Source organism: Pygocentrus nattereri, chromosome 18 (assembly GCF_015220715.1).
Source record: "Pygocentrus nattereri isolate fPygNat1 chromosome 18, fPygNat1.pri, whole genome shotgun sequence".
Classification (NCBI taxonomy): domain Eukaryota; kingdom Metazoa; phylum Chordata; class Actinopteri; order Characiformes; family Serrasalmidae; genus Pygocentrus; species Pygocentrus nattereri.
Genome location: NC_051228.1, coordinates 13,370,608 through 13,389,085, shown reverse-complemented (window position 1 = coordinate 13,389,085; position 18,478 = coordinate 13,370,608). Strand labels below are relative to the sequence as shown.

The 18,478-nt window shown below is 41.2% G+C and overlaps 1 protein-coding gene across 8 annotated transcripts in view; it reads right to left on the bottom strand.

The window, feature by feature from the left end:
• auts2a (activator of transcription and developmental regulator AUTS2 a) overlaps positions 1-18,478 on the bottom strand; it is a 469,856-nt gene that overhangs the window by 26,315 nt on the left and 425,063 nt on the right. For 5 of the 8 annotated variants that reach the window (XM_037547285.1, XM_017722538.2, XM_017722541.2 and 2 more), the window contains 6 exons: positions 10,878-11,412; positions 7,610-7,887; positions 5,944-6,182; positions 2,963-3,007; positions 2,502-2,597; positions 2,256-2,327 (listed from right to left, as the gene is read on the bottom strand). In XM_037547285.1, the coding sequence (XP_037403182.1) occupies positions 2,256-2,327; positions 2,502-2,597; positions 2,963-3,007; positions 5,944-6,182; positions 7,610-7,887; positions 10,878-11,412 (1,265 nt within the window). The remainder of the gene's footprint in view (positions 1-2,255; positions 2,328-2,501; positions 2,598-2,962; positions 3,008-5,943; positions 6,183-7,609; positions 7,888-10,877; positions 11,413-18,478) is intronic. The other 3 variants (XM_017722542.2, XM_037547284.1, XM_017722543.2) reach the window with 2 other exon arrangements.

Here is an 18,478-nt window from a genome sequence, read left to right as displayed (position 1 = left end):
TGGGAGTTTTCGTTGTGTATACGTTGGGGGAGCACGAGTGCAGCCACAGCTCCATTTTTACACCAGGGAACAGCTGGTAGTGCTTAGCAACGCTGTTGCTACACTGGACGGCTTCACTGAGATTCCACGTGAGCTGAGTAGGCGAAGAAGGGGAAAAAGCGCCGGTGTCGAGCGTCGCGCTCTGAAAAGACACTATAAACCCGTTCTTCCCTCAGTCATCATGGGGAATGTAAGATCGCTCTCCAATAAAGTGGACGAGTATTATCTATCTATCGCCGTAATATCTACCTCGTGATTTCTCGCATGTTATCACGATAACTGCGTACATTCTTTCCTCCACTGACGCGTGCACGGCATGTGAGTTTTCCACTCAGTCACGAGCAAACTCCAAACACAGCATCCACAAGCTCTCATCCTCATTTCTGGGGATTTCAATCATGCTTCCCTGTCCTCCACACTTCCCAACCTCAAACACTATGTGACTTGCAACACAAGAGACAATGAAACACTGGACCTGTTTTATGCAAACACCAAGGATGCAAATAACACATCACCCCTCCCACCCTTGGGCAAGTCGGATCACAGTCTGGTACATCTCCTGCCTGTCTACAACCCCATTGTTCACAGGTGTCCTGTCAACACAAGACAGGTGAGAATTTGGTCAGACGGGGCCTATGAGGCTCTGAAGGACTGCTTTGAAACAACAGATTGGGAGGTTCTCTGTGACCCACATGGTGAAGATGTTGGTGGTCTCGCTGATTGCATCATAGACTACATAAATTTCTGTGTAGAGAACACTGAACACATTCCTCTTCACCCTCTACACTGCGGACTTCACCCACAACACCTCAACCTGTCACCTCCAGAAATTGATGACTCTGCCATTGTTGGCTACATCTCAGATGACGATGAAAGGGAATACAGAGAAGTTACAAGGAATTTTGTGGACTGGTGCGAGCAGAACTGCCTCCAGATCAACACGGCTAAAACCAAAAAGCTGGTGGTGGATTTCTGCAGGACTAAGTTCTCTTCACCCACTTCAGTGAACATCCAGGGAAGGGACATTGAAATTGTCAACACCTACAAGTACCTAGGTGTTCATCTAAACCACAAATTGGACTGGTCTGACAACACACGCACCCTGTATAAGAAAGGCCAGAGCAGACTCCACCTGCTGAGGAGGCTCCGGTCCTTTGGAATACAGGGTTGGACTTCTCCACTCCTTTTAAGACTCTGTGGTGGCATCAGCCATCTTCTATGGCATTGTCTGCTGGAGAAGTGGCATTACAGCAGCAGACAGGAAGAAAGTGGACAAGCTAATTAGGAAGGCTAGTTCTGTCCTGGGCTGTGCGCTGGACCCAGTGGGGGAGGTGGCGGAGAGGAGGATGTTGGACAAACTTGCATCCATAATGAACAAACCCTCTCACCCACTACAGGAGGCAGTTGCAGCACTGGGCAGTTCCTTCAGTGACAGGTTTCTCCACTTGTAATGCGGAAAAGAGAGACACCGCAGCTCCTTTTTCCCCACTGCTGTTTGGCTCTACAATCAAAACCTCCCCAAGCGGAGACTCAGACACTCTCAGTCATAAACACACTATGGATTCCCACGTCACTCTATCATAGTGCACAAACACACCACATAGACCTATATCTTATCCTAGCTCTAATTAATGTGCAATATCTGCTGCTGATAGAATGGTACAAGTGCAATACATATGCAAGTTCTGTGCAATATCTACAATTTCTGTACAATATCCAATCATTACCTGCTCAGAAATGTGCAATATCCATACAAATGCATGTGTAAACTGTACATTTGTATAGTTTCTTAATTCTATTTCTATTTTTCTGCTAACAGACACCTTGTTTATTTATTTATTTATTTATATAGTATATCTTATATTTTGTATTTTGTATGATGCATATCTTTGTCTACTTACTGCTCTTTATCTGTTTACTGTGTATTCTGCTGTAACAATGCAAATTTCCCATGTATCTTTACACCCCTCATCTGCACAAAAGCCAAATGACAGCTCATGTTGCCAGTCCACACAATGACATCCATAGTCAATGAAAGAAAAATAACTGAAGTCAAATAAATTAAAATCTATATACTGCTAAAAATGTGTTTTTTGTACTCATCTGTACTGCACTGCCAATTCTCTGTAGTAATTTTTAGATACAAATAAGGACAGCCTAATGTTCTGAATTTTCAATGTGTGTGTGAATGTGTCAGTGACAGAACAAAGCCATACTCTAGGGTCTTTTTGAAGAAGTGTGTGTGGGACTGCTCCAGGCCTAGCTGCCACATCTAGTGGATTTGTAGTCTGGAAAATACACACAAACACACATGTAGAAGCACAGAAATAAAGGACAAGACTAATATTTCTAGCATTAAGTTCTCTCAACTGGTTTCCATCTACAGTTGCTATCTTAGCAAAATAAAGTATTTTTAATGGTGTGACATATATTCAGCATTCATGTTCTGTGTGGCTGCTTACCTTGGGCTGAAACGCTCCCTGCAGTGATCCAAACGGCCCTGTGGGTGGTATAACAGGTGGAATTCCAGGCACAGCTGGGGGATAGGAGTGGAATAGCTGAGAAAAGAGGAGACATGAAAAAATGTCAGCTGATTACTGAACAGATGAGTGTATTTTTAGTCATTACATGTGGATTTAATCTAATAATTTGAGATCCCAACTTTCTGGTTTAGGTTACCCAAGTTACATTTTCATGATGTACTGTTTACAGAATACTTACAAATGTAGCAACCTGAAATAGTTTTAAAGAAAAAAAAACTGAAGGTGAAATAGATTGAGACTAAACTGAGAATAATAAAAACTACTATTAGTAGAGAGACAAACACAATACCAAGCAAGAGGAAATTAAGTGTGGTAAAAGAGGGAAAAACTAAAATGACCATGAAGCAAAACACACAAAGTTCTAGCACATAGTCACTCACACTGTGTCTGTAGAAGGGGTCGACTTTTGTAGGATATTTGTCGAACTGGAGAGAAAAAGAGAGATTGGGCTATTACAAGAAGGGATACAAGGAGTCTTTTAATGCATACAACACAATCCTGATTTTTTCACAGTTGCTAAGGTTGTAGTACTTTGTGCAAAACCCTGTTATTTTATCTGCCATATTAGTGAATTACAGTCAGGTGGCCAATGCCAATCTTATTATGGTGCATTATTGAAAGTGGTCAAGGGAGGATTTCAGCAAAACTGAAAATAGCCAAAAAGGCTGCTTGTTAAAAGTGGTTTGAGTGGTTTAATCAGTTATTAGAGATTTTTCTTCCATCATGTATAAACATAATGGCTCTAAAACCATTGTTATACTCTTTTTAAGCTTTCTTTAGCTAACACAGAGGACTGGCATAGAGCGTGCTCAGTGAGAATTGAGCACTAGCTGCAGTGCTGCATGTGTCTGCAGATAACATTTTTTGGGATAACAATATTTGGGATAACACTAATTATCCCAAATACCTGCCAGTTTACAGCCCTCTGTTAAAGCCTCCTTAAACCAGTGATGTCACTGAACTCGAAGTGAATGAACCGCCATTAAGGCTTGACTATAGTCAAAAAAATTGCTGGCACACACTCCTGTCAACTATGAACTAACTGCACAGAGGGCATGAGGCAAAAACTGAAAAGCAGAGTTTTGCAGCAATAAAAAGTCTTGTGGCAAGGTGTGCTTTTGCAACATTGCCTTTTTGTAACACTCTAAAGGCTGTAAAGGCTGTTATACACCAAAATGCAACATGAATAAGCGACACAAAAAGGTGAAGTATTTCTCCATCTCTTGTAGGAATAAATATATAGGAACCAAAAAATACTTTTCACAGTTGTGGAGCACTCTGCACAGTTCCTATAGGTTACTGCCCCATCACATACAGTTAAAAGGGGAGTTAGCAATCTTCTGCTGTTTGGCATTGGGGAATAATGTAATGACTGGCATGTAAACATCCTGCAGTAATCAAAAATGTTCCAAAGCTAACACGTTTTGTCTTATGGACATTTTTTTTCTTAAAAACCACTGGGTCCTCTGAATTACGAGGTGTTGAGTTAAAATTTGACCATTGCTATATGTAAGCTAATGCTCCTGGGCACTTAATTGATCACTAGACAATAGTCGCTAGACTGGCAGCCTACACCTACAAGGTGACCTGCACACAGGCTATACTGTTCAACATGACCAGACTGAAAGTTGTTTTCACCTGTTTTAAAACTCTTCTGGTCATCTCTGAAGGAGATTTACAAACCACAGTTATGATCAAAACTGAGAGGTCCTGCTGAGCATACACATAAGCATGATGTTGTAACTCAGTGTTTTAAATGTTTTATTGTTTTTTAAATATTCACTTCAGACTCAGCTTAAATGTTACTACTTAAGCTCTGATAAGGTGATTTAGGCTATCAAAATTTACCACAGCTGGTAACATTTTCTGATACAGATATTTGCCGGCTTCTTGTTCCAAATTTTCCTGTTCCACCTAAAATGGCGCCGGAGGTGTTTTGCTAACTGCAGCACCACTTAAGGTTGTTTTATGTAAAGAGCTATCTATAAATCTGCACTATGGGAGGACATTTCAGCAAACTGACTTACTTTCATGCAGCTTAGTGACACCAAGTTGATACAGAACGTGAACTACAGACTGACGCACAACTTCAGTGGTCTACTGTCTATGACAGCTCTTTAACCAATAACGATTGTCTCAGACAACCTAGATGGCAGATCTACTGGAACTTTTTAACAAACGTCAAAAGGATTAGCATTGCCAAAAGCAGCTTAAATTGTGCACTAGATGGGCTACGAACATCTAAGTTATACTGTGGAAGCACTCAAAGTTTGAGCCTCTACTTGAAGTGATAAGCTCTCCATGCAACTTTCACTTGCATAAACATAACAGGCAAATTGGAAAGTGTCATTGTTAGCCTGTTATGTCCAAAGCAAAGGATGTTATTTTTTGTGCTTGTTTTGTGCTTTGTCGTGTGGAACAGCATCTTTAGAAAAAAACTTGTACAGAGGTCAGAGTTCAGTGAAAGAGCTCGAAGTTATAGTTCATGAATTTTCGGATTGTTTATTCATGTTGCATTTGGTGTGTTTAACACAGTACTTAACAGCAATTTAATCATAATTATCTCAATTTAATAATTATCTCATAGGGTGTTCATTTGGAAAGTAGTTATTTACTGTCTTGCTAATCGTTATGCATAAACATGTCCCTAATGCTCAGTTAATCATTATTAAACATAAATAATAATGAATTGCAAAGCTGTAAGTGAACTTCATACTCTATATATAAAGATACAGCATAACATTTCTCATTTCACTTAAATATAGTATTTATAAAAGACAGTTCAGTTGCAGCTTGGTCCAATTAATAACTGATTCAACAATTAACTAAGCATTAAGCAAAGGTTTATGCATCACAGCACAGCAAAATCATCAAATCTTTAATCATTTAAAACAATATGGATAATGAATGTGGATAGTTACAAAAGAGTTGATTGATTTGAGTGATTTGTATGCAAATAAATGCTTATTATTTAATGTTGTTTATTTAGATTATCATTACCAAACTAACAATTAGTACATTTCAGTAAGTAAAGAGTTAACAATTTAAACAGTAGCATTTATTAATTATTTATTAATACATGTGTGTAATTACACTGAGACTGTTAATTTTTTTAAAAACAATAATTCAAATTTTCATGTAATCATACCCTCCCCATGATCATGTTCTCTACTATCCCTCTGTCAACGTCAGAGACCACCTGACTTAAAGGATTACAATACATCACACTGATTCTTTTGTTTTAATCCTTTTTTCTCCCACAAATAAAAACATTCTTGATCTCCTAAATTTCAAAGAAACTGACCCCCCACCCCCACATCCTATTGATCTCTTTTTAGCGTTGTGTTCTTCTTATGCTCACATTTTGAGCTGGGGTACGCACCATGGGTGGTGCAGGTGTGGGCATGATGGCGTGGGGGAAAGGTGTAAAGGTGTGTTGGTGTGTGTGTTGATGTGTGTGCTGGTGTTGGTGCTGGTGCTGGTGCTGGTGTTGGTGGAATTCAGTGCGTAGATAGGGTGGAGGACCCAGCGATGCCCCACGGTCTGCACTTTGAGAGGCCAGGAAACGTGTGTTCAGTTCTTGCCGGAGTATGTCTTGCTCTTGAATAAGACAGGGAGGGAAACAAATATAAAAGGGGAAAGACAGAGGAGTGCAACAAGTGAGCCTTTTGTTCTAGATATACAGTATCTCACAAAAGTGAGTACACCAAATCACATTTCTGCAAATATTTTATTATATCTTTTACAACACTATAGAAATGAAACTTGGATATAACCTCAAGTAGTCAGTGTACAGATTGTATAGCAGTTTGTATTTATTGTCCTCTGAAAACAACAACACACAACTCATACAGCAGTTTTCCAGGACAGGTTCCACTCAGAACAGGCCTTGCCAGCGTTGACCAAAGAAGTTGAGCCCACATGTTCAGCATCATATCCAGAGATTGGCTTCAAAAAATAGACGTATGAGTGCTGCCAGCATTGCTGCAGAGGTTGAAGAAAAGGGAGGTCAGCCTGTCAGTGCTCAGACCATACGCTGCACAATGCATCAACTGCATCAATACATCAAGTCCGTATGGCCGTCGTCCCAGAAGGAAACCTCTTCTAAAGTTGACACACAAAAAAGTCCACAAACAGTTTGCTGAAGACAAGCAGTCCAAGAACATGGATTACTAGAACCATGTCCTGTGGTCTGATGAGACCAAGATAAACTTGTTTGGCTCAGATAGTGTCCAGCATGTCTGGTGGCGCAGTGGTGAGGAGTACCAAGACAACTGTCTCTTGCCTACAATCAAGCATGGTGGTGGTAGCAACATGGTCTGGAGTGCATGAGTGCTGCTGCCCATTGAGGGAAACATGAATTCCACCATGTACTGACATTCTGAAGCAGAGAATTATCCCCTCCCTTTGGAAATTGCACCACATGGCAGTTTTCCAAAATGATAAAGACCCCAAACACACCTCCAAGATGACAACTGCCTTGCTGAAGGTAAAGGTGGTGGACTGGTCAAGTATGTCTCCAGACCTAAACCCTATTGACCACCTGTTGGGCATCCTCAAGCAGAAGGAGGAGGAGTGCAAGGTGTGCAGCTCTGGTGAATTCCATGCCCAAGAGAAATGAGGCTGTGCTAGATAATGATAGTGGCCACACAAAATAGACACTTTGAGCACGATTTGGATATGTTCATTGTGAGGTGTACTCGTGTTGCCAGCTATTTAGACATTAATGGCTGTGTGTTGAGTTATTTTCAGGGGACAGTAAATCTATACTGCTACACAAGCTGTACACAGACTACTTTAAGTTATAGCCAAGTTTCATTTCTATAATCTTGTCAGATGAAAAGACATAATAAAATATTTGCAGAAATGTGAGGGGTGTGTATATGTACACTATATACTGTATATATAGATATATAGGCCAACACTTAATACAGACAGATAAGATACTAGGTACTACCTACTTGATATATAAAGCCAAACACTTAGTACAGAAAGGTAAAGTATGTGGATGATAGGACTCATAATACCTGAGTAAGCACTTCCAGCTGGGTGTCCAGGAACTGGCAGAGTGTTTGAGGTCAGCGGAGGTGGAGGAGGCAAAGTGGCAGGTGGGGCAAACATATTTGGGTGATGAGAATGTGTTGAGGGCTGCAGGGTAGGGGGAAAAGAGTGGGGTGCACTGGGGTTGGTTGACAGGGGCAGTGGGAAGGATGATGATGACCCAGAGGGAACAGCTTGGTGCTGTGAGAGATGAGGAGCAGAAGGGTGACCGTGTGGCTTCCCTTGAGTACTGCTCCGGGTACTACTGCGAAAGACAGAGACAATGAGTTAGCACTTGCTGCTGACAGTCCATCACAGTTTTAAAGACACTATAATGTGTGACTACTTGTTTTATTATTCTGATCTTAATATTCTCATAATTTGTAACTCAACCATCAAACCAGTACAGCATTCTGTAAGACTGTGCAATACATTGTTTGTTAATCATTATCGCAACATTGGCAACCTTAATATTACTAATGCTGCAATATGCAAATTATGCTGTATTGTGAGTGTGATAATCAGTCACAGATGTTCTCTTGACGTATTTAATAAATCAAGACTTGAGGCAACAAACACAGATTAATTTTCTTTAAAAATAATGCAGCTGCATAACATCGGGAGTTCATCAATATTTTTTCAATACATTAAAAGCTACTATAATGTTGAAGAAGAAGATGACGGACGATGCGGAAAACATTGCGCAAATTTATCAAACAGGCACTTCAGCAGACAGTCTTTACAATGACTAGGAAACGTCCAGCCCAGCACTACCCCAACATGAAACACAAGGAGGAGGTAATGCAGGAGGACATGACACACATGGCAGGTGGATAAATTCAAACAAAGCTCACCCTCCATTGACACAGATTAATAAACAACAACTACTTCAGTGGTAGCAACTACAACTTCTATAACAGTCTGCACCTCCAGGGAGCTACTCACACAGTGCGGAACCCGTGGTTGATGTCACAGTATATTGTAACTGCAATATATCTACAATATGGTATTTTGTCCATATTGTGCAGCCTTAATCAGAACACTGTACCACTGCTTTAAAAGGATGACTCACCACTGTTCTGACTTATTTATGCTTCCTGAAAACAAAATCATATAACACTATTTAAATTTCCCCTTGACAGCTTAAGAATTTATTCCAGTTGAGATCTTCATCCAGTTTATTTTAAAAAACAGCTTCCACAATGCACTGGTACAGCCAGCTACTTAAGACACTCTCATGTAACAACACCTCAATGCTCCAAAGGACGTGTTTACCTCCGTGACACATACTCTAAGACATACGTACTCAAAAGAGCTATGGCAGATTGTTTTGCAGTCCTTGATAACCGTTTCACTAAAACAGTGCCAACCATTTGAGTTGTGTTGGAGTGCAAAAGTTATAAGTAAAAGCAGGGGAAAGCAAGCCTGCAATTATTTACTATATCACATTAAACTTTACAGTGTCTGCAGGCTGTTAAAACCTACAATATCCAGAAGATATAACAAAACAGACATTCAGCTACTTAAAGTTCAGTTAACTGGTTGTCCACCAGGGTCTAAAGTGAAACAGTCATTGTGTCAGAGTTCAAGGAACGTGAAAGAGCCATCAAGCATCTCAAAAATTGCTTGAAAAAATCATTTTTCCCATTTGGAGAGCATTCGAATTTGTGACCACAGGTGCGACATAAATGGTTACCGTGCCACACATCAACGATCTAACTGGACAGCATACAACTGCTTTGTTCACTTGTTTGTCCAGAAAGACAGAGAGCAGATAAATCAGGGTGGGCTTCAGTGGTATGTCAGTTAAATTTGTATATTGTCATCTTTCGCTATGTTATGGTTTGTCATGACATGTCATGATGTAAATTATCCAAAAACAAACTTAAATTCAGTTAACTCTAATGCAAATAATTTTATGAGATGTCACCATTCATATTACATATATTCTGCTTAAAGTTTCGGCATCCCCAACTTACAATACCTTCTCATGTCCATGCATTGGTTTTATCTGTATTCTAAAAGCATGAGAAAAGTGGAAAGCAACATTATCCCAAACGATGAAATGGAAAAATGAGAGGACACACAAGTAGTTGTGTTATATAACATATGTTCCATGTTATTAATCATGTCCATCTATTTTGTGTGCATTGGACAATATAGCAACAGTTTGCACTTCATGGATGAGTACTTTTTTTGGTAGGTGACTATTTATGAAACCAAATAAGGTCAAGAGCTGATAAAACTGTGTAAATTTTGCTCAAGTACATTTGCAACAAAAAAAATTCCACTGACAGGCACCAAACAACTAAACATACTCTGCTGCTGTCTCATGGTTGACTGCTACAATTTTTAATGCTCTCCTGTGCCAGATGAATTTTTGCATCTCTGTATTCTGGCTCAAACATGCTTGCTCGTCCAGACGTTAGTAGCTAGGTTGTCTGCAACTTGTCTGTCTGTCTGTCTGTCTGTCTGTCTGTCTGTCTGTCTGTCTGTCTGTCTGTCTGTCTGTGTGTGTGTGTGTGTGTGTGTGTGTGTGTGTGTGTGTGTGTGTGTGTGTGTGTGTGTGTGTGTGTGTGTATATATTTGTCTGTGAGCCTTTTAGAATGTATTGTTTTACTGAAAATCCCACCCCTGTCTGGGCTGGACCCAGAAACACCTATTGCTCTGCCTAATGCAGTTTGAAACTGAACTGATTTGACATGTCACAGAGAGTTACATTTTGATTAGAGAGAGTAAATTGATTAGAGAGAAAGATATTAAGGCTGCCTAAACAATATGTTCAGTGGACATGTCAGAGAACATTCAGTCACAGAGAGTGAGTGGGTGAGCAGAGAGCAGGGGTAAGAGGTTGGTTGAACAGCATTTAACAAAACATTTAGTACCAAAGAGGAAGAAAACACACACCTTGTATGTTATGTCTATGTTAGCTTTATACATGAACCACATGGAAAAGCAGAGCAGGGACAATCATGCCTGTATGCTGTTGCACTAGCCAGATCAAGGCAAGGAACAAATCAAATCCTCTTAACATATAGCAGAGGTGCTTCATATATGACCATCAAGCAAACTAAAATACAAGCACATATGAACGCAAACACATACCACAGTTTCACAATTTCATTCAATTTCCAATTCAGACTGCAGTGTGCATTACAGGGATCATAAACAGCACCACTGGTTCCCCCATTTTTTAACCAATGCCTTCTTGGTAACATTCACTACATTTAGTTCACATTCATTTGACATATTCACCTCAGGCTGTTGAACGCTACACTGCTGCTGTAGGCAGAAAATGGATGTGGGTGACACCCTAAGGGTGGCCGATGCTGCACTGGCTGACTATGGTTCTGTTGAGTGGGTAACACAGGCGAAGTCGGATGGTGGTATAATCCTGGAGTCGGGGGAAGTCGATGGTGAGCAGGAGTCTCAGACAGGTGCTGGGGCCGGGTAGGAGCAGCCTGTGAGAGCGGGTGCCCAGGTGTAGAAGGCAGGTTAGCAGAGAGAGTTGACTGCCTATGCTGACGCTCTGATTGTGTGAGCGAGACTTGTGAGAGAGTGTGGACAGGGCTGACAGGTGTGCGTAACGGTAAGAAAAGGGCTTGGCTGACTGGACTTTGTTGTAGGCGTTGAGAGCGATGTGGTTTGGGCTGGGCAGAAGGCCCCACAGAAGACAGGGTGGCCAGGGAGCTCTCCTGATTCTTCTCCTGGCTGCGTTCTAGGCCTGACACCTTAGGTGCAACCAGTCCTTGCAGCTCCTGGCTTGCATTTGTGGTGAGCCTGTCAATGCCTGAGAGAGAGAGAGAGAGAGAGAGAGAGAGAGAGAGAGAGAGAGAGAGAGAGAGAGAGAGAGAGAGAGAGAGAGAGAGAGAGAGAGAAAGAAAGAGAAAGAGAGAGAAAGAGAAAGAAAGAGAAAGAGAAAGAGAAAGAGAGAGAGAGAGAGAGAAGCTGTGAACAGAGACATATGCCTTAAACGAAAAAGCAAAAAAGGCACCCAAGGGGCCACCTGGAAAAATTCATGCATGGATCTAGGGTCGGGTGATAAAATGATAAAGATAATTATTGTTCTTTGGAGTAATGAATCAAGCCTCGCCATCTGGCAATCTGATGGACGAGTCTGGGTTTTATTTGTTTTTCCAAGACTGGAAACTTAATTATGTGCTTCAGAAGGCTATAGCAAGCTGGAAATGTCCAAAGGGCTTATACTTTTATACTTACTTTGACTGATCACTAGTTTCTAGACTTGAGTCACTAGACCTGAGACTAGTATTGGCAAACTGGCAAACATCTGCCGCACAGCACAGGGAAGCTTATATGCATATACACCTTGAGCTGGTTTAGATATCTTTGTTTTGCTTTCAAGGTTTATCAACACGTATACTGAATTTGGAAAGTTAGAATACTTCTTTTGATCCACGAATGTCCACTATCTCCACTAAATAGCATTTCTAGCAAAGCACTTAATAGGCAAGAACAATTTAGCTCAGCATCAAATCAAGTCATTCACAGCAGTCATCAATTATGCTTCTTTTAGATTTAGCCAGTAAGAGGCCCGAGCATTTAATCATGAACAACCAAAGACCTATGTGTAGTGCCATTTTTTTTACATATATGTACACACACTTATACAAAGGAAGATGATTCGCCACTACCAGTCTCTGCACTGTGCCTTCCTCTGATGTCACATTCTCATGGAAGCATCAAAAGCCAAATAATGCAGAATTGTCACTGCTTCTCTTCCTTCCCTTTTCCCACTGCATGCAAAATGTGCTACAATGCTTTTAAGAGAGATACTGGACAAAAATGAAGGTGAAAATTCCAGGGCCAGAATTCCAGGGCACCACACCTCCAAAAGTGGTGGGGCAAAACATTATTAAAAAAACAAACAAAAAAAGCAAAAATAGCTGGTTGAGTGCTGAGTGACTCAATTAGGCCACTGATTAAAACTGCTGATGGTTCGCTGATGCCTGGCCAAAAATTTTCTCCACAATCTATAATCAAACACATATTATTTTATTGCTTGCCTTTCATTATTTGCAGCAGCTCATAGTGCAGGAACCAACATTTGCATCCCCGCAAAACTTCTTATCAATACACAATAATGTGTGAGCGTTTAACAAAGTGACATGTTGGGCTCCCGAGTGGCGCAACCATCTAAGCGTAGGCCCTATCATCAGGAGATCGCGAGTTCGATCCCTGGTGATGCTACAGCCATCAGTAGTTGGGAGTCCAAGACAGCAAAATTGGCCTCCCTCTCTCTCGGTTGAGTAGGAGGGCCCCCCTTCTCCACATCACGCAACGCAATACTAGTCAGTGCAGGTGTCTGTTAGCTGACGTAACAGATCTGGCGGCTGGCACTTTCCACTGAGCGCGTTCGGCTGTACCGTGATGTTGCGAGAGCAGCAGTTCGAAAAGAAGCAGTGGTTAGTTTCACAGGTGGGTGGTTTCCCTCCTAGCGTTCGTAGTATCAGTGATTGGGGGAGTCCTAAGTAGCAGGTGGAATTGGAAATGACTAAATTGGGGAGAAAAATTTTATTAAATAAAATATTTTTATTTAATAAAAATAAACAAAAAATTAAAAGTGAAATGTTAAAGCAGCAGATTGTGCAGACAGTACAGAGAAAATGTGCAGAGGGAAAAAAACGTGCTTGAGTGCTGAATTCCCTTGTGAACTAGCACGGTTCAGCTATTTGGTGCTGCTTGAATGCGGGTGACGTTTCGCACATCAAAACTCAACTACAAAAAAAGTTCGACAGTGTTCGCACCAACCAAGGCAGGCCTGAAAATGCCTCCCAGCTGAAATGGAGAGTCTGATGGGCTCTGTCACTAAGTTTTACTTTGCCTGTTTATGCTGATCAGTGCTTCATGCAGTTTAGGGAAAGTGGAGGTGTTTATGTGCGCATCGATACTATCACTAACCTTGATTATTAACAAGACATGTTGCCACCTCCTCTTCATAATTATCTAATACATAAATTGAAAGTATTCAATAATTGAAGGTCTTCAAAAGGCTGTTATTTATGTCAATTTCTTTGTTGCCTTGTTGTCTTTACCACGTTATGCCTCTCAAATAAGTCAGTGAGCTTGAGATGTGTCCATATCCATGAGATGTATTTGTAAGCGTAAATTATTTTAACACCTAGCAATCCCACAAATTCTTTTTTGAAAATTGAAAAAAACAACTGATAGACATTCATTGATACAGTGAGAGAGAAAGAGAAAGAGAGAGAGAGAGAGAGAGAGAGAGAGAGAGAGAGAGAGAGAGAGCCCTTTTTGAGATGTTTAAGACAGATGTGAGAAATTTTATTTGCTTAAAAATACTTTCTTATAATTAAGAAGCTTTATCAAACATAGTTCAGTTTAATAAGAAGCATGAACTAAAAGTACATGATACAAGAACAGATAACTCATGACACAAACAAATGCAAACAAACACCTGTTCTTCTATGTTCTCTCTATATTTTAGATAAATGAGCTCAAACATCAAAACAATGACTTTACACTACAGGTCTGTGGATGAAATGAGCTATAACAGAGAAGGTGGGAGAGAGATAAAAAGATATGATGCTCATAAAAAGCCCACCCCAGGAGATGTTAATAGACTCAATTTTTTTTTTTTTGTCCCAGCTGACAGACAGATTACACATCAGCTGTTTTTTGTCTCTTGTGTGTCACCTTCTGCTTTTGTGCCTCGCGGGCCATTGAGAACATAGATCACTTTTCTTCTTCCCATGCTCTCTCTTATGTTCCTGCTTCTTTTACTGGGGGCTCTATCTCCCTTCCTGCAGTAGAGCTGAGCTACTGATGATAGTATTGTGAATGGCTGAGCTGTCTTAATTGGACAACAGTGTATTGCACACAAAAGCCTACTGCACACATGCAGAATCTCTTCCTATTATTGATCTCTCAAACTTCATATTATTACTTTGTAATATGTTTATAGGCATGAGATTGACCTGTCAACTGATTGCTTACTTCTGCATTCATTCACTTCTACTTCATATTCAGTCTCCAATGAAAGTATCTGACAGATGCATTCTATGATTCACCCACCTCATGCTCAAAAACGCACCTGATGTGCTGATCATGGAAAAGCAGAAAGCAACGGCATTAGCTGTAGTTTAATCAATTACAATGAACACAGTGTTGTGCTCAGACACAAGACACAGAACAAAACAGACCAACAGTTTTGTACAGACTGGAATCAAAGCCAAAGCCTTTGAGGTGGGTATGTCATGGCAGCAATGTTACTATAGACGTTAGAGGCCTACTGACTAACAGTGGAGTAATACTCAGCAAGGTAGCAAATGTGTTTTGTAACTGCATTTCTTTTTAGTACTTAAAATCATGCACATTTTAATCATTATGCCAAATAGTGCTACTCAAGTGAAAGAATTGATTTGTTTTTGTTTGTTTCGTAGACACGTTTTGGATGGCAGGAAACATGGAGACACGCTTCAGAGCAAAAGCAGTTTAAAAGCATTTTCTCCTTCTCTCACTCAAAGCGTGCAGAGTATGTGAGCACCAACTTAGATCAACCTCTGACCCTGTGACATGCATGTCCTGAATGTTCCACCAACTGGGTGAGCCAGTTTGCTACAGTGCCACTCTGAGGCAGACAGAAACTCACTGATTGTGTGTGAAGCAGCCAAACAATTAGCTGTCCCTGAATTTGTATTTGTATTGTATTGAGTTTCTACTTTCTCCCTAACTGACAGCATAACTTCATAATAAGCTTATTTTCAGGGACCTCCGGAATTTAGATTTTAAGATGATGACTCGGTCCAAGACATTATGCAGACAGGACCCAAGAGTTACTCTGCCTTTGGTCCTATTAGACATCTTTGGTCTGTATTGCGTTCATGCTTTATACACCATCTGCACCAGAGATCATTTTGAAGCAAACTGACCTTCTCAGGGGGTCTCAGTTTGCTTATATGAGGCACACCAGAAGTCGGATGGCAGCATTTTCACTTGCTCTAACAAACCACAGTAAAAGAATAATACCTAATACAAACCTAATAAATCTGAACATATCAGGTCGAATTTCCCCAAGTAATTTTCATGCCACATTATACATCTTTTATGCATTTAGAAGACATGCACAGTGTAATGCCTGCCTCATATAGTCTAGGGCATCTGGTTATTTTATAAGTCTGTGCATACAGTTCTAAAACACCACCTAGTGGTCTACATTGTCATTGTGCATGTATAAGAAAAATGCTGTAGAAAAAACTCCTGAAGATGTGTTCCAGGCAGTTCCTGTTCAGGCCATTGTATTGTGTGAAAGTAGCTTGTTACTTGGAAATTATTTGTCATCCATGCCTTTTCTTTAATGTTGCTTCAATAATCGTAAGGTTAGGTGAAAGGTACTGTGATGTTTATTCAAAGTTTGACTAGTATAGTAGTTAGCAACTTGGCTCCACTGTTTAACTTTAGCCATTAAGCTGCATGGTGAATGTAGGCACAAATATGACTACTGTATGTTGACAAGGCATTTATGTAAAAGAAACAGTGATTAATATGCATCTCATCTATGCATTTCATCTTTCACATTTGTAGTTTCACAAGATATGCCAAGACTCTTCAGTAAACAGGTCAATAAACAAATGCACAACTGGAGACGTGTTACAAGGTCAGAACAGTGAAAAGACAACAAGACAGTGGGCGAAGGCAGCCAGCAAGCAATTGAAACTATGAGTGAACAATGAATGTTCATTTGGTAGGAGCTACCCTTTGCCCAGTTAGCATATGATGCAGCAGGAGGATGCAGGCATGCCACAGGCAGAGGAGAATGTTGCTCACCAGACCACCAACGTCACATCCCAGATCTCACGCTCACGCTACAAGTAAAGTAGACAGCCATGAGCAAGTTCCGCAGAAGCAGCCCATGCGCTAGCATCCTTTGCTAAACAGGAAGCCAACGTTATGAGACAGAAAGCTGAACTAGATCTACATCAAATCTACATGTCTTACAGAGTCAGAACTTTGCAGCTCCTGCATCAGCTGAGGCTAAAGCATATGAGCAAGCAGAAATGATTGAAAGTGGAGAATTTTGTGAAGGGCCACAAGTGCAAGAATTCCCAATAAGCCCAGTAGAGCACACTACTGAGTATATTCAACAAAATTCACAAGGATATTTCAAGGAGCTTCCACACAGAACTGATCTAGCAGATCCAGTTAAGAAAGAAAGAAGCTTACCCAATCCAGTTTGCCTATCATTCTGGCATTGGAGTGGATGATGTGGTCATCTACCTCCTACACAGATCTCCTTCTCACCTGGAGGAGCCTGTGAGCACTGTGAGAATCATGTTCGTTGATTTCTCCAGTGCTTTTAACATCATACAGCCTAGGCTCCTGAGGGACAAGCGGGAGAACACAAGGGTGTCACCTATCAAATTGGATTCTGAATTATCTCACCAACTGACCACAGTATGTGAGGGTACAGGACAGTGTGTCTGACATGATGTTCAGCAGCACAAGGGCCCTTACAGTACTGGCACCATTCCTCTTCACCTGTAAACATGGCAGTTTGGTGAGCTGTACATGAAGTCTGCCTTCAAGTACAGCTCACTAAACTGCCATCTACAGAAGTTCTCTGATGACTCCGCAATCATTGAACGCATCACAGATGAGGACGACAGAGTGTACAGAGAACTGACCCAGAGCTTTGTGGACTGGTGTCTGAGGAACCACCTCCTGATCAACGCGGCGTAAACCAAAGAGATGTTCATGGACTTTCGAAGATGCAGTCACCTCCTTCCACCAGTGAACATCCAGGAAAGAGAGTGGACTCTTATAAGTACCTGGGTTTTCATCTTAGCAATAGACTGGACTGGTCAGAAAACACAAGTGCACTTTATAGGAAAGGCCTGAGCAGACTCTACCTGCTCAGAAGACTGAGGTCGTTTGGAGTGCAGGGGGCACTCCTGAGGACCTTCTTTGAGACCGTTGTGGCATCAGCCATCTTCTATGGAGTGGTCTGCTGGGGCAGCAGCATCTCAACTGTGGACAGGAAGAGACTTGACAGACTCATTAAGAGAGCCAGCTCTGTCCTGGGAAGCCCCCTAGACCCAGTGCCAATGGTGGGAGACAGAAGGATGTTAGCCAGACTAGCATCCATGCTGGAGAACAGCTCCCACCCCATGCATGAGACTCTGACAGCACTAGGCAACTCCTTCAGTGACTGGCCGCTTCTCCCCAATAAAGGATTATCATGTCTTAACGCTAAACGTGTGGCATATCATAGATCTGAAAGTGAGAAACCAACCAATACTGGATGTGTTACAAAAGAAGGGAAGGACAGATACTCAAACCAAATCCATAAGCAGTCATTCATGCCCAATCCTGCAAATCCATCACAAAAGTTTTGACTCAGGAATCCAAGACCTTGGTAAGTAACGCATGCATAGAGAAATGGTCAGTTCTGGCCTCTTGAAATTTGACGACCAACCAGAAAATTACTGGTCAGAGAAGTTGTCTTTTCCAAATTCCACCAAAGAGTTAAAGTTGTCAGCCAGAGAAGAACTGGAATTGATAACTACATGGCTAGGGTGTGAATTTTCAATACAAGCTAAGAGAATTTGCTCAGTACACTAGCTCAATCTTGAAGCAGCTCTAAGAATGTTCTGGCAAAGACTTGAGTCATATGGTGCTCCTGAAGCAGTTGAACATGCCTTGCTCAAAAAGATAGAGGACTGTCTTAAACTGACCAACAAAGATAATGTAAAGCTTTAAGAGCTGGGGGACCTTCTGCATGAACTGGAATGTGCCAAAGAAGAGGGCTACCTTCCAGGACTTACGTATTTGGACACTGCCCAGGGAGTTAACCCAATAGCTGACAAGCTATTGACCAA